The following is a 17,341-nucleotide window of genomic DNA, read 5'->3' as shown; positions in this document are numbered from 1 at the left end:
TATTCGCTCTCCTTTCAGATTCGGGTAGATGGTCCTACCTATGGTGCGTTGCAGTACGAAACCATCCAGGTGGTCGACAATGGGCCGATCCTGAGAGACATGGCCTTCTCTGCCGATCAGCACTTTGTGTATGTGATGTCGGAGTCACAGGTGAGTCACTGCTACCATTTGCCCAAAATGCATCAGGATTTACGCAACACATGTAAGCTGGGAAAGAGTGAGCGATAAAATTATACCAGAATTTGTGGGTTTCACTTACTGTAATTACAGCCTGAGAGATGCGCTTGGACAGCCAAAGAGAAGATAGGACATTTCATATTATAAAAAGTGACAGGTGATGGTTTAGTGGATTAAATTTTCACTCACTGTGTCAAAAATACACACACAATTTACACATTAGTATATGCCTGCTCAAAATGGCCCAATCGGTGTAATGGAGGAGATTTGGCTCTGTCCCTGATATCTTTAGCACTACTGAAGCTTGTAAATGTCGAAATCAGAAAAACACTGCATGCACTTAGTGCTGTAAAAACATCCCAACTCAGATAACCTGTCATCAGGGCTTTTCTTGTGACATAAATGATGCTTTTCGAATTACCCAATATAGCGTTTTATGCCACCTATGTCCAGGTCCTACACAGTCCTACACTGTTTATCATGTCTGCTGCATGAATCAAGATAACACTTAAATTGTGACAATTAGGTGTTTTAACCTTTGACCTCTGACCCCTAGATGAGGTGCTCTCCATTCTTTTATATTACCCCGAACACTCTTGTCTACACTTATCACCTGGATTTAAGGCTTTCAGTTCTCTCTCTCTTACACACACACATACTTACAAACGGTTAAAGAGTCCCAAATAGTTAGTTTGAATATCAAGGCAAATTCAAGTCGACATTTTTACCCACAAATCCTTTTACTTCAATACACTGCTTCTGTAATGTCACACTCTCGCCTGAAAGCGGATGGTCAGGCAATGTCACGATTTATAGCAATGGCAATAAATCTGAAATCTCATTCAGTAAAATCCACTTCACTAGCAGTGAGGGTCAGTGGATGACAGCATCCTGGGATTTGAGGCACAGCTCAGGTAGAGCTAGTCAATCACATTCGCTGGACACAACTTGTAAATTACCTAGTCTGCAAAAGTTACTACTGGATAGTTTTAGAAATTGTGTTTGGACACCTTTGCTCTGACTGGATTTCGCTCTTTAATTGGAATCCACGTGATCAGGATTTTTTAGTTCATGGCAAAATATTTCCTAATGCAGATTTTGATTCTGATTCAAGTTGATCACACAGATTTTACAAATTGACCAACAGAAAACGGCTTAGACAGAAAATGGGTCAACCCGAAAACTGAAAACGAGAAAGTGACTTCTGTGTGAGCTGTTCTTCACACATGGCTACTCTATTGACAATAGACCTTTTTTGCTAAGTGACCTCACCTTGACTCTTACACCAGAACACAATATTTCCTACATCTTAATGATTTCCCACATCAATTCAGATGTTAAACTAGAATCCAGGCAGTTTTGGTCACTCTCACCAACTTTAGCTATGCTGTAAACATAATTTAAGACAAGTTGAAAGTCTGGTTTAAAACTAGGCCATGATCATCTACTCTAGTCTTATGGGAAATGAAAGATGGTGTTTTCTTTGACGTGAATAAATACCAGAGCTGGACCTGTGGTGTTCTGCCAGTGAATAATCTCACCCTGTTGCAATTAGCCTATTAGCCCAGTTAGAGAGTTGTCGTCTGGTTTCTGTTTAGTCCCAAACATCAGGGGATCACATCTACTGGGGAATCATGCATATATTTAGAAGCTATTTAGTGAACATGCATTCTCTCATCCCACCTGTATATCCCCCCCCCCCCCCCCCCAGCACACATGTACACACATGCACACTGAAAGATTTATTCTAGTTTGCTTTAAAATTTAATGATCTATGATGTAACACAATGCTTCTTGCATCACTAGCACCACTGCTGAATCTACAGCACCACAGCAAACCAAATTATATTTCACCTGAGTTGTGATCTTGAATGAATGTGAAATAAAATAATGCCAAAACTGTGTTATACTCGTGGCTGGACATAAACAGTGTGAATCACAGAAAGACTCACAGGTTGTCTGTTTGAATAATTCTATTGAAACTTTCACAGAATTTTCCAGTGAACTGCTTTATTGCTTTGATAGTTTAATATATTTGCTCAGATTCGGATCTCACTCAGACTCATTTCTGTGTTTACATTTTCGTTTGTTTTGCTGTGAATAACAGAGACATGCCATTTTTTTGGCTTGCTTTTTTGTCTTAGTCTCTCTCTCTGTCTGTCTATCCCACTCTCACAGTTTGTCTCTAGCTCTGTGGTTGAGATGTCCGCATTAATATTTATGACTGATAACAAAATGCAGAAATTCTCATGACTGTTTTTGTGGTTGAGCCTAGTGCATCTGCTCCATTCTTGCACACACAGACACACACACAGACACACACACACACACACACACAAAACCTTCACCACTTAAAACATTTACCCTTGTGTACCTTAAACTCTTTCACACGTACACTTTCACTGTATACTGTACACTCAGAAAATATATATTTTTTCATTATTATAATTCTTTGTGTGTCTGTGTGTGTGTGTTACATTTGTGAGGCAGTCATGTGGTCTCTGTGTAATAGTAAAGCTTGGGGGCTGCGTGGAAGTTCAGCATGATACACCTGTGACTGCTCTTTTTGTATTAAAAATGTAAAAGGAAAAATAATAGGTTTAGTAAACTGGAACATGATTTTTTTTTTCTGCATTTACTGCCTACATCCCAGATTTAGTGTATACTAGAACAATCATGAGCACACGCTGTCATATAAATTCCCAGCGGGAGAGTGGAGCAGGAAAAATAAGGACAGTAGGTCGATAATCTCCTGCTGGTCCAGCCTTAAAGACAGAGTGAAAGAGATAGAGGGAGGGAATGTGAGGGATTAAGAGGCAGGGAATGATAGTGTTTGGGAGCTGAGATGGTCTGGGTTATCTGTGTGGTTAAGGCTGATTGGTTGAACAGAGCTCAAGTTTTGCTGGGTTCGAGAGCCAATAGTGCCCCTTACGGAGTCATTGCTGAGGTCAGCTGTGAGTACAGCACTGATCACGGTTCCCATGAAACCAGGCCTGTTGAGGGAATACTGTATGAGCCGTCTGATACATGAAGTCCACTACTGTAAAATGTTTTTATTTTAAGATCTTATGTTAAGTCACCTTTGACCCTGGACCCTAATTCTATATGGCGGTCTTTATATGCCACAGTCAACAGTTAGTAACTTCAACTTTGTAGAATCATGGGTAATGTAGTTTTTAACCAGGAATTATAAACCATTATTTACAAAGAAATCTCCACCAGTCATAGAATCGAAAGCACATCATGCCAAAATAACTCTTCAGTGCCCACCCACTCCCATGAGGCACTGCAAATGATGTAACGGAGTCTCCCTACGCTCTCTAACTTCTTAAATATATTTGTATATACAGAATGTATATTTTGCCCCAAAAAATGTAAATGGTAGTTCTACATACATAATCAACATATTCTGGTTTGGGATGATTCATGGTTTATAATACTTTAACAGAGACTTTATAAAAATGTCTTTGTCAAAAATACTTCCGAAACCAAGGCCACCAAATAAAAGTGGGCGGGCACTGTTGGATACTATTGTGGCTTCTGACGACATTATTAAAAAATTCAAAATTACTGACAAAAGTGGTGCATTAAGTAGGGCACTTTCGAAAAAATGGTTGGAAATTATATTCTTTCAATTATAATGTTTGAACTAAAAAGAGACATGTATAGTATATAATTCATGCAGAAAGGTGACACTTGGATAGATAATTTAAATATTTTTTAATGAATTAGAACCAACGTTGGACCGTTTTACTGTAAATTATAAGGTGACTTAATTTTAACAATAGAGCAACTTCTACCTTTGCTGATCACTTTTTTTTTTTTTTTTGCTTCCTTCTCTCTCTGTCTCTTTCTCTCTCCCTCTCTTACTTTCTCTTTCTAATTAATCCCCTGATTATCCCTCTAATTAAATCTGGCTACTTTCCTGTATCATTTTAAACAGCAAGATAAATGTCTTTTTAAGGAAAGGGGCCAGACTGTCTGTTGAGAGTGATGCAGATTACAGTTATCAGAGCTTACAGCTAATTATTGTGCTTGGCTTTTTGTCCACATTTGTCATCCTTTCTTCTAGGGCTAAGTGTTTTTATTGTAACTTTAGACAATGTCAGCGTCAGACGCGTGTGTGTGGTCAGAGGGACAGCTGTGTGTGTTAATGACAGAGGCCTCAGCTATAGTTCTACTGCATTAAACGAATGACAGTGAGGTTCAGAGCTCAATGGAGTTACACAAATTACTGGTCTTGGCACATTAAAGCCTTTTGTTGTCTAAGTACCATCCAAATGGAAGTTGTGTTCTTCTCTCTTGCAGTTTACTGTCATTTTACACCGGATTTTCGGATCTGTCTTTTGTGCAAAACCCGTCGCAGGTGAGCACGTACGCCTTGGCTTTGTCCTACCCTAGAACACTCTGTCCGCAATTTAAGACAATTGTTGCTTCAATGGCTTCGTTTAAATCTGAAGAATTGATGTTCGTTTTCCCTGTTTTCAGGGAAATTAAATAGATTTTTTGTCTCTGTGTGTTTTTTATTACAGCTATGTCACAAAGCAGGCTGGAGACAGTGGCTTCTATACACTCTCATGCTTGCAGCATATTCATAATTCATGTAGGGCAAGTTGAAACTGCAGGTAGTGTAAGTGTTAATAATTTAAGTGTGTCTCACACCAGCCAAACAGCTCAAAGTCAAACTCTTTCATTGCAGATCAGCTCTGGGCATTCATAGGTGGGATAAGGCATCTGCCACCTCATCAGAACAGGTTTAATAAAGACGACCTTTAATTTCAATTACGAGCTGCCATTTAACGACGGTCCCATATGCAACGTTCTCTGCCAATCCCCCGTTGTGACATTCGGATCTTGAGAACGTTTCGTTGTGTTATTGCAGTGGCCTACTTAGACTGCAGCCCATTGTGTTTGAGTGAAAAGAAGTACTCAGGATGTCTGGATGCTTTTGGCAAACTTTCGGGGAATTTTAGTCATCGAGAACAAAGGCATTTCTCCTGAAATGCTGATTGTGATTAAAGGAGTTTCAAATGGACACACAAATGCCAGGTTGCAAGCACATACATATTGTTGAATAACACATGCAACAAGTATGTGTAGCTATACTGTCTTTTAGAGTTAGGCTGACCAATGGAAGACGAGGAGTGTTCAGAAAACAGTTATTTTAGCAAATAGCACAAAAATCACCAACTTCACCTTTAAACACAATAAAAGATTATAATATATCCTTGTTTAGAGGAAAGAGCAATAAAAGGTGAGAGGGAAAGTCAGTGTTGTTAGTTCAGCATTTGTGTGTGTGTGTGTGTGTGTGTGTGTGTGTGTGTGTGTGTGTGTGTGTGTGTGTGTGTGTGTGTGTGTGTGTGTGTGTGTGGCTACTCTGATCTGTTTTCTATAGTGCGTTTAGTGATGTGGTTCTTGGTTTTGGTGCCTGTAGGCCTAATGATGTCGTCTGGACAGAATCAGCTCTGATATGTTTGTGTGACGGCCGGGAGTGGAGTATCAAGGCCTGAATGTAAATCCAGTTAGCACACAGAGTGGCTGGGTTCACAGCGCACATAATTGTATTTTCCGTCTGCGAAGCCCCCAGGGCATGGAAGGGCACAGCCTGTTTAACCATGACTATGACCAGCTACCAGACCTGAGCATCTGCTGCGGTTCTGGGGATGGATGCATGTCAGATTTCCACCAAATGTCTCCAGGAATATAGAAAGAAGTGCAGCTTTGTGGAGACCCAGCTGATGGGACTGAATAGTGTACTATCAGAAGGGTTATGGTTAGTCTAGTAATCAGCTTCATTTAAAGGTGCTTCATTTAAAAATAAATCTATCAAATTTGACTTCCAGAACAGTATGAACACAAAGCGATCCAACATCGGATCAATTGCTTAATGAACAATACATGACAGTAGGAGATTCTCACAATGATGTAAATATAAATGTGTTAGTGTCTGTCAGTATATGCAACATTAAAATGGATTTTTTTTAATATATAAATATTTGACACTTGAGGCACGTTAATGAGACATGTTAATTAAGTTGGCAACAGCTCAGTGCTGCTGTGTTTGTTACTATGAGAGAGGAGAACATTGCAACTCATATTACCAGCGTTCATCTTCCACTGACAAGCACTCTATACACGTATGCACTTTTCATGACCCCCTCTGATGCCCAAATCACAATGAAATTTCTTGTCAGCCAGGCTGTGTGTGTGCGTGCGTTACCAGTGAGATTCATTTAAGATGGACATTGATGGATTCATTTCATAAATCAGTTATGATGAGATGTTGTCATCTGTCTTCTGCTTCACTGGTGGTTAAACATCCAAAAATGGGAAAATACGGAAAGAGAGGGATACGTGTGCCTTGTGTCTTTACATGTGTGGTTGTGTTAGTGTGTCGGAGGGAAGATTTCATTTAAATATGAGTGTGTAGTTGTGTTGGTGTTAGCTGCAGTTTTTGTGTTTGACATGTTTGAAATTATTTTATTCCTTTTTATTTTATTTTATTTTATTTTATGCTCTCGCGCAATAATATAGCTTCTCTGTGATTGGCTGAAGCTCAGCTAATGTTTGATCAGCAGGTAATTGGCTGGGTCGAGCTTAGTGTGTTGTATGTCAGATATTGTTCTGTCACATGTCACTTCTTCCCTGAAGCCTGTTGATTCTGTGACTCATCGGTTCTTGAAAACACAACATTATGCCGCTGATAAGGGCGACTGTCTCACACACACTCGCATATGTTTGTTTTTTATCATAATGGAGAATTCCATTGTTTTGTATTATGAGATGACATTTTCCATCCCTAACTAGAATCCTAACACTCACAGAAAACTTTCTTCAATTGTATATTTTCATTAAGACAGTTATTAAAAATTTCACCACAACTAAATGTACATTGTCTTGTTATATGCTGTTTCTCATATCTGGTGTCCAACGTAGCTGTTTTAGGTGAGTTCAAACGTTCGGTTTGATTGTTTAAACATACCTTAAACATAAATGCTATGTAGATAGTCAGCTCACTTCATGCAAGAAATGGTGAGTCAGAGGAAGTTTGTTAATGCCAGCAGAGGACCGTTGAGCTACAGATGAGCCCAGTGGATTAGACTCCATAATAAACTGAGGAATGACTGAGGAACTCTGCCAGTCAGTCAGGTCTGTGGGATTTACCGATGGTTTTCATATAGGGAGAAAGAAATGGAAGAGGACTTTGTTTGATTAGGTTAGTCGGGTAAATAAAGTAGGCTTGATGACCAGGTATTACAAAACAGGTGATGAGGAGTCTGCTTTTAATTTCACATGCAGCGTTTCAATCTATAGACAAGCAGAAAACACTTAGGTGGAGTGTCACAACTATTGTGGAAGCTCTTATATAGTTTTATTTACGTGCATACACACACAGACTCACTTCTAAAAGCATTTAGAGCGAGCCTCCGTACGATGCCTTAAAATGCTGCCTCCGTACGCAGCTAGTTTTTGGCTGCATTAATCTGTTGGGCCAGTGTCATTTGTCAGTTTGCCTCATTATCTGCTGGTCTCTATCCTCTTACAGAGCTCTCAGATAAATGACTAATAATCTAACGGATTTACGACATAATGAGATTCCTGAGTCGGGGCCACTCCTTTTCCAGCTCGAGAGGGCAGCGGGAAGTCCTCTTTCTGGACACATTTGTCTTCTTCCTCCTCCTGTTGTCTCCGTCTCTGTCTATCGCCGTGGGGAGTGTGTTAAAGTGCGCTCTGTTGTGGGCCACTGAGACAAAATGCAGAATTCACAGTCATGTATTACTGTAGCTACGGCAGAGATCGCATATCCACTCTACACCAGCGGAGTGCGCTATTCATAGACTCACTCACTGAATCTAACAGGAAGTGCGTGGCATATTAAAGTATGTGCTACCTAGGAAGAATTACAGATTTTTTTCTGATTTTGATTTTTTGATTAAATTTTGAATTGATTTGATTCTGATTCATTTGGATATATTTATTATAGATATATAGTGTATTTTGTCTACATATTCTTGCAAATGCAGTACATTTTAAAGGGAACTTTACAAAACATTACAAAAACATGTTTAAATAATTATCAAGAGGGCCCAAACTACTGTATGTAGTTTAATTGCTATTTTTGCATGATTCATTAATAGGACTGGCTCAAATGAATCATTTGTTTGTAAATCGGTAAACAGTGTTTTTGATTCACTAAAAATAACTGTTAAATAAGAGTAGCCTAATTTATTATTAATAATAATAAAAATAATTTTATGTAGTTATTTTGGCTTTTGCACTTTTAGTGATATTGCAACACCTTCTCACACGCATCAAAAAATTTACCCTGTTTGTTGAAAAGTGACAGTGAGGGGTCCTGACCAAGCGTAAACTTGTGACTAGTTGGGAGTGAGAACCTGTTGGATTATGTAGTTGAGACAGAACAAAAAAATGATGGAAATAAGAGGGCGATCAAAAATGTTGCATGCTCACTTAATGAAATGCAGATTTTGTCTATGCTAAAATACTTTAACCAATTGAAGTTGGGTGTTCGAAAACCCATTTGAAAGCATGCAATTCTGTTGACGATGCTAGTGGCACAAAAATGACACACTTCACCTTTAAGTTTAGGGATTTGAGCAATATCTAGAGATGTGAATATAATAGAGACTTGGGGGTGAGGTTTTGGTTTTTGGGCCAATAATGATCCAGAATAACCTAAGCAACACCCTACAAACCACAAAGAACATTTTAGCAACAGAATTGCAATGCCCTGTCAAACACATAAGCATTGTGGTGGCAGGTTTTGCACAGGCAGACACTATTCTTCAGAATGTAAAAATCTCATATTATCAAGTATTATTATTAAAAAGAGGTGTGCGGACAGATGGCTCTGCTTCTGCCCTAAAAATAACCTGCTGTTCACAACATGTGATGATGGGGTTTATGCCTAGCTGACTGAAGTATGTATGAACACACACACACATCCATACTCACACATGAGATTATAAATTTCATCTGTGGGTTGCTCTCTTATTAATTTCAGAGATTTATATCAGTCATGTGTGCCTGTTGCATACATATCTGATGCTTTGTGAAAGCTCCTGCCTTCACAATCTGTGATTTCACACACACACACACACACACACACACACACACACACACACACACACACACACACACACACACACACACACACACACACACACACACACACACACACAGACACACACACAGACACACACACATACAGAGAGCATGAGACAGACATTTCCACAAGCGCAACAAGCTCTTTCATAAATAGGAAGGAAACCCGTCGTATCAGAGGGGAGAATTTCACGGTCGGCTCCTAAACCCTTATCATTTTCTAAAGGTAATGAGAGTCAATCTCCCTCTCTGCTCACTAAGGCCTAACCTGCAAGTCTCTCAGGCCCCCTATGCTAAGGCAGGCGCTCTATCACAATGCCTGATAATTTACCTCTTCATAGCTGTGAAATGGAGGAAGAAAATTCAGGTGTGTAGCCGGGGAGTGACGGGGGGCTTTGTGGCGGCACCGAGACCAGCTGACAGGCATCGTGTGTGCGTGACAAGAGAGAAATGACTTTTCTCCTGGATTTAGAACCACAGACACAGCAGCGAGATCGAGCCATCTGGAGCACTCTTCCAAAGGATGCCCTCTTTCAGTCGCAACCTCCTGGTCTCTCTTTTTCACCCCCTGCTTTCTTCTTTTATGCTCTTTATCTTTCTCTAATAACTGTAAATGTAACTATACCTTTAAAGCCATTCAGAGGACTGCATTTTCTTTCTTTCTCTCATTCTTTTGGAAAAGTCTCTATTTACTGTAAATCCCAGTCAGAATATTTTTGTCAAAGCCTCTGGGATGGAGAAATCAGAGGGCACCATAGTTATAGTTCTAATGGGCTTTTAGACAGCAGAGCCTATTGAGAGAGATTTCACATCATCTTGTTTTTTAATGAAATGAGTCTAAAAAGGCCTGTTTAAAGCTAACACACCATTTATTAATGTTTAATCTCTTTTTGTAACAGAACATAACGTGATGTAATTACTAGGATGATTTTTAATAAATATTTATCAGGATGAAAACGTTTACATTCAACTCATGCTTTTGTCTGCCAATTAAAGGAATAGTTCACCCTCAAATGAAAATTCTTTCATCAATTATTTACCCTAATGTTGTTCCAAACCTGTAAGAGACTCGTTCATATTCAAAACACAAATGAAGATGTTTTTAATGAAACCAAAAAGACCTTTGTTTCTACATTGAAAGTCCATTCCACCAATTGTATGCATTCAAATTGTCATAGAGACACTGTAAATGTATTCAATATGAATCGAGTAGTTTAATCCAAGTCTTCTGAAGAGACACAATGGCTTTATATAATGATCAGATTTAATATTTTGGCTTTTATTCACATTCTTTGAACTAAAGTCTTATTTGGAACAATATGAGGTTGAGTAATTTATGACACAATTTTATTTATTTTTTTATTTTAGGTGAACTATCCCTTTAATTCACTGGGGAGTTTTGTTGTTTAACAAACACTTTTTCAAGATTGCCCATTTTGACTGTGTGCCCAATAGGATAAAAAAATTTAAATAAAAAAAGATTTTCCAAGCTCTCTGTGGCGGGGTGTAATTTTATTCATGTAATTTATTTCCATTGTGCCAAATACCCAAATTCTCATGAGTGGCCACGGCACTTTGCAGTGGTCGAAAGAGATTTTCAAAATCATTTGTTCTCCTTGAACACTCTGAGATGTCAGTTGGAACATTCAATTACATCAGGTGCTTTCTGTAAAAAAGCAGTAGATAATTCGGTCTGGAAATTTCTCCTGGGTAGTTTCTAAAAACATTGACAAAATCGCCCCGTGAAGGCTGAAATGACCTCACATCACCTCTCAAAATGGTTACCACCCAAATAGGCGTTATGGCGGTCTTAATTTAGTATTTCTGTATCATAAATCATTTCACATAAATGTCGCTGAGATATCTGTAAGAATGTTCCAGAAAGAGAGATAGTTTGATGCAGCCACACTCTGATGGATAAGCGCTGACACCAGAACAAGAGCGACACACTTAAATATGAGCCATGATTCACTGCGACTGGTCATTCGGCTCTTATAAATGTTATAGTCAAATCTTCTCAATCTGAAAACGCAGTCTCACTCTCAAGCCTGATTGAAATGGTGGCAAAAGGCCCATTTCTTTAAAAAATAAAAACACCACTGTGGTGAGGCCAGTAATGTCATCTGTCATTCACCCAGCCTGACCGCTCTGGACCTATCAGCTGTCATCAAAGCTGTGATTGACAGTAGTCATACACCAGTGACAAGTTATCAATCAAAGCAAAAGAAAGCTGAGGGCTCCGGGCCGTAGCCATGGAGACAGGGTCCTCGCCTTCACTGCTCTTACGTACTATGTGTATTTCAGTGCAGATCTCTCCCTCGGTTCGACTCAGTTCGGTATGTTTCCCATCGGTGCCACAGCGCCTCTCCAGTTCATAAGTGTTAATTGGCTGTAAATGGTTAGATGCTTTAGCTGGAGTTGAGATCCCAGGATGAGCTCTCTTGGCACATCCTTATCCTGCTGTGTGACAAAACGCCATGTTTATCAAATGGTTGCATGTGTCTTCTAATTATTTTGGGGGGTTTCTTTTCAGTCTTTCTGCTTTCAGCTTGTATTAAAGTTTAAGCTGTTATCAGTTTTATGATGAATTTTTTTTTATATATATAAATATTTTTTTAAAGCTCAGCAGAATATATTTTCCGAATGAACATGAAGTAAAACCCTGGGAAAAGTTATTCAATTCATACATTTCAGTGAGTGACCAGAAGGTGTTCGTTTTCAATGAGATTTGACAGTATGAACCTTTGCAGATGAAACAGTTGAGTTGAGTCCACCTTTAATGTTGTAGTCAGCGTGAACAATTTAAGAAAGCCATAAATGAATCAAAGTCTCACTCCACACCTAACCTAACCTCTCTATGTCTGTCTCCAGCTGACCCATGTCCCAGTGGAGGCCTGCGAGCAGTATTCGTCCTGCAACGAGTGTCTGGGTTCTGGAGATCCTCACTGTGGCTGGTGTGTCCTCCATAGCATGTGAGTACAACCCTCCTGCAAAACACACTGTCCTGCACACCTAAATGCAGACGTACTCCCTGGGGATTATAGAAAGGGAGAATGTGTAATAGATGTTGGTTAGAGTAATTAAATAAGACAAGATTTAAGGTTTTGATACTTATTGATGATTTTTTTATAATTATTTATATACTTTAAATAAACGTGTGGCATATGTTCTCAGTTAGAGTAATTCAAGTAAGTTACATTCAAGTAATTGTGTGGCATTAGAGTTTGGAAACAGCTTTCTTTACCACCAATCACACATTTCCCACTAATGGATCTCAGACCACGTGCACACACATGGATACACGTAATCGCACATGCTCATAGATAGCCCACCTTTCCATCCACTGTGTACAACGTGAGGGTGATGGATGCTTCAGGCTCTCAAGGGATGACCACATTTCCCACTCCACTGTAAATTGAAAATTGGATTCTTGTCCTCTTTTGAGGACCCCAGAGGAGTGTGTTTGTGCGGGTAGTCTGTGTGTGGCATGGCTATCTCAATCTTTCACTCAGCTCTATATTCAACGATGTCCAGGTCTTAAAACATCACATCGTCCGTGCCACTAAGGAGCGACCGGGCCAGAGAAGGTCTGGCGGACATTTGCTGTGTTTCAGACCAAGAGCAACGTTACCCTCTTAAGTGCAGAGAGTGAGGGGAAGTAAAGAGCTATGTAGAGATTCTGGACCTATCTCTCTCAGGGCTTTTGAGTGCACTAGACTCGACAGGGGCCATGGGCATGGCGTTTGCCACATGGCTGCCCAAGGTCGCGCATGCTTAAAATCTCACACTCATCAGTCTCTCACCCTCTCACTCTCATTCTCTCTTGCTTCCTCTTGCTTTTGTAAAAGTGAGAGCTGCTTTAGTGCAGGACAGTGAGAACGGTGGTCAAATGGCCTGTGCATATATCCTTTCCTCCCGAGACGTTTGATTGTTTCAGTCTTGAGCTTTGCTGCTGAACACCAGCTCTCAAGCACTTCCTGATCCAGCTGATGTTCATAGAATGAACACAGGTGAATTGAGCCACTTTGTAATTTTTTTAGTGAACATGTTTAGGGCTTTATTTTTTTATTTGTTTATTTATTTATCGTTTTTAGCAATTAATTTTAGCAAATAATTTTAATTAATCACTTCAATTGTTTTTATATAAATAATTGTAATGTATTTATCCATTAACATTTTCTAGCTGTTTGAATTTTTAGCAATTTGTTCATTTTATTTAAATCACATAATTTTTGTTTTTTATTAGCCATTTATTTATATAGCCATTAAGTAATTTTAGCCGTTTAGCTATTTGTTTAGCTATTTATTTAGCAATTCGTTTTTGATCATTATTTTTTCAATGCATCATTTATGTGTTTTATATGCATTTATATAAGATTGGTAACCAACAGGTGCAATGAATGTAGGTATGTAGTGTCGAAGGAAATGGAGTATATTGTATATATTTTATTTTTTTTAGACATCATGGAGCAATTGTATGTCCATTGTAGTGTCCAAAGAACACTTTGGCAATGGCTTAAGTAGAGTTTCAGATCACGTCCTGTATTTATACCGTAGCTACAGGCTGATCAACCGGCTATGATTGTCCATGAAGGAAAGAGGTCATTTGTGACTGAAAATGCAGTGAGAGAGAGCTGGCTCTTTCTCTCCTTCACTCTGTCATTTCTCTCTGTCCTCTGGCAGCAGAAACAGTGTCAAGTGTACACGGGACACAATGCTAATAAAAACAGCAGCAGTTTGTTGTTTAGCCTCAGGTGATAGAAGGGCCAGCTCTCGCAGGAGGTCTTTACGTTGGTTGGCAACACAACATGTATTGCTGCATCTGTAGAGGCAAGCCCTCGGTTCCATTCAGGGCTGTGTCACTACTTATTTTGGACTTCTTTGTCTTTCACTGCATTTTTCACATTATGCATCACTATCCCATTCGCCTCTTCTGTGTTTTTCATTACTTTCTTATAGCACTCTGTCCTCTCTCTCTTTCTTCTTTTTTCTCATGGCCTTATGCCCAGAGAAAGTGAACAGCACCGCTCTCTGATAGAGTCAGGCAATCCGACCTGGCCTCCCCGGGTCCCCGGCTGATTGATTGCCCTGGAGTTTACCTTTCCCATCCTCTCCTCCCCTGCATACTTAACCAGGGTCCCTGTAACATGAGTCCTGCCCAGTGAAGGCTCTCTCATGCCAGGCTTGACTCTTGTCAGCACTCTGTATTTGTCTCCTGTAATCTACCTGTTTTTCATTGGTAAAGATGGTTAAAGCAGCATATCTTAACACTGATATGCCACAAAGAGATTCTCTGTCATAGTGACTGTATTGTGGTCTTTTTAATGAGAGATGAAAGTCTTTGTAAACTGATCAATAGAAAAGTGCAGAGATCAGATGGACTGCACTGTCACCCTGTTCATTCTAGTTTGAGAGCATGCACACACATTACAGATGGACGGCAATCAAGGTCTGTCTGCCTATCTGTCTATCTATCTCTGTCTGAAATTACTCAAACTTAAAAAAAAAAAAAAAAAAAAAAACTAATTCAACCTATTAATAAATACAACAATAGTGGCATTTAAATAATACTAAAATAACACTGGTTCTTCCTCTTGATAAATGAAGAACTTTTGTGAGTTGTTTGATGTTTAAAGTTCATGCACAGAACTGGAAAATAAGTGAAAAATGTCTCTAATTGCCATTAATATTTTTCAAGATGTTAGAAAGGACATAAAAGCAGTTGTCACCTTAATGATATTTCTACCCGATCTGAGCTTTATTATTTACTTTTGTCTGCGTGACTAAAAGTAAAAGGCATATCAGGGAAGGCACAGCGAAAATTATTTTTTAAATGTTTTCATTTACATTTACATTTAGTCATTTAGCAGACGCCCTTATCCAAAGCGACTTACAAATTAGGACTAAGTTCAGCGAGTCATCATAAAGAGGCAAAAGCAACAACAACGCAGGAAGTGCTCAAAATACGAAGTTCTGGTATTATTCAGAGTAGCATAAGCCTGATAAGTGATGTTTCAAAGGGAAAGGATTTTTTTTATTTTTTTTTATTTATTTTTTTTATAAGGTTAAGTGCTCACGGAAGAGATTGGTTTTCAGCTGTTTAAAGGTAATTTTCATTAAGAATTATAATTAATATTAATAATTGGCTAATTTTGCTCATCTTAGTAGACTGTAACTGTCTCTGCTAACTCATACAATTACTCTTCCTCTATGGACAAAATCCCAGTTACCATAGTTACCCATGGATTTCAAGAATGCAAAATGTAGAGTAATATCTGGCTATTTATGGGAAGAAAAACACTCTTAAAAGTTTTTGTGTGGCTTTGCCACGTCAAATGAAGCAAAAGAAGAAGAAAAACTACAATCTAACATAATATCGTCAAGCATCAAATTCAAGTAAGTTTGCTTAGAAACAGGAGATTTGAGGTATCATACATGTCTGTAGCAAAACCACTGGGGCATCAGTTTAACACTAGGGTTAGAGGTTTGTTCAAATCCCACAAGGAAGTCGTTAGCTCTCTTTCCTGTCTATGAATCTCTCATGACTGTTCTCACACATCAAATTGTATAAAATAGTCTAATGGCACAAAGCAGTGGAGGGCTGTTTTGTGTTAAGTGAGGTCAATATGTTGGCCAGCAGAGCATAAATATAGTAATCTAGACTGCTGGAGAGCTGAACTCGGTGATGAGACGGATCACTCCTGTCCTCCAGAGAGATGCAAAAGTCAACAGAGTTCCACACAATCACCAGAGAGAGAAGGAAAACAACACTCTGAAGGGATGGATGGATGGCTGGGCTTATTTGTTCGACCCACACTACTATTGATCATGGAGAAAATGGAGCAGAGGGGTTAAGGGTCAGGGGGGTCCATTTGATAGGGTGTGTGTGTAAACCACTTGGGGAGATTGTGTGACACTAAATTAACAATGCATTAACTCAATTTCAGGATTCTTGGCTCTGACCTTCAGTTTGTAGACTGAATCATCATGCAACCCCTCAGACCTTTGAGTTTATTTTTTCTACAGACCTTTTACTGGTCTTAGTGAACAGTGTGAACTATTTCTTGAAAGTTTAAACACAAAGTTTCCAACGAATTGACTCACAAGCCTTTGCTGAAGCCTCATTGCATCTTTCATTTAAATGTGAGAGGTGTAAGACAAACCTGAGGCAAGAACAACACCTTTAAAATATATTTTACAGCTTTGAGACCTGTCTGATTGAATAGCATGAGAGAACAGAAAGTTATCTGTGAGTTGCTGCTTAGTTTAAGAGCCTCTCTGCAAGTTTGTTGTCCCCAATCAACCTTCAGATAACCTCCTCTCTCGCTGTCAACACAGGAGCAAAGCCGCCTGCTCCAGACTCCTGTTTACCCAAAAGATCTCCAGAAAAGTCTGTTAGTCTTGGAAAACAGGACCAGAGAGGCAAAAATCAATAACTCTGGGAGAGGGGGAGGGTGCTCCTGAAGTTTAAATGTTCAGATGTGTAATTTATGAAGCGGCTTGTTTACTTGTTAAGCTTTCATTTTTATCCATCTGATCCCTCTCTGCCCCTTTGACTTGAAAAGGTTGATTTGTTCATGTTTAAGAAGTGTTTTTTTTTTTTTTTTTTTTTTATGCGAGAAAAGACAATTAAAATGTGTTTATGTATAGGCCTATATGTATATGTGTATATGTCCCAGACCAAAACTAAATTTGTGCATTTTTACACTATTTATTGATTTTGTTTATACTATAAATAAATTAGTGAAAAAAAGTAAAAAATAAACGTTCAGTTTATTTAAAAAGAAAAAGTGCCGTTATAATCAGCATAGTATTTTGTGAATAAAGGACATTTACATTCCGTCTATCTAAAGCCTATAGTATTCATTTAATTGTATAATCCCAGATTGAGTGTAAAATGTGTTCACCACAATTTAACAACATTACATCCATCCTCGACGATCACACTAGTTCCCGAGGGCTGCAATGAATAACTCCCCTGACTGCTTTACAAATGTCGTGGAAACATTGCCAGAATGTTTCGCAGACAATCATTTTG

The 17,341-nt window shown here is 38.9% G+C and overlaps 1 protein-coding gene across 1 annotated transcript in view; it reads left to right on the top strand.

Moving 5' to 3' along the window:
• The window catches only part of plxna4 (plexin A4), a 216,330-nt gene that overhangs the window by 125,495 nt on the left and 73,494 nt on the right, over positions 1 to 17,341 (top strand). The window contains exons 4-5 of the mRNA XM_082166984.1: positions 19 to 150; positions 12,175 to 12,275. Of these exons, the coding sequence (XP_082023110.1) occupies positions 19 to 150; positions 12,175 to 12,275 (233 nt within the window). The remainder of the gene's footprint in view (positions 1 to 18; positions 151 to 12,174; positions 12,276 to 17,341) is intronic.

The sequence above is a fragment of the Leuciscus leuciscus genome (assembly GCF_965113295.1).
Source record: "Leuciscus leuciscus genome assembly, chromosome: 4".
NCBI lineage: Eukaryota > Metazoa > Chordata > Actinopteri > Cypriniformes > Leuciscidae > Leuciscus > Leuciscus leuciscus.
This window is presented reverse-complemented; position numbering and strand designations above follow the sequence as displayed.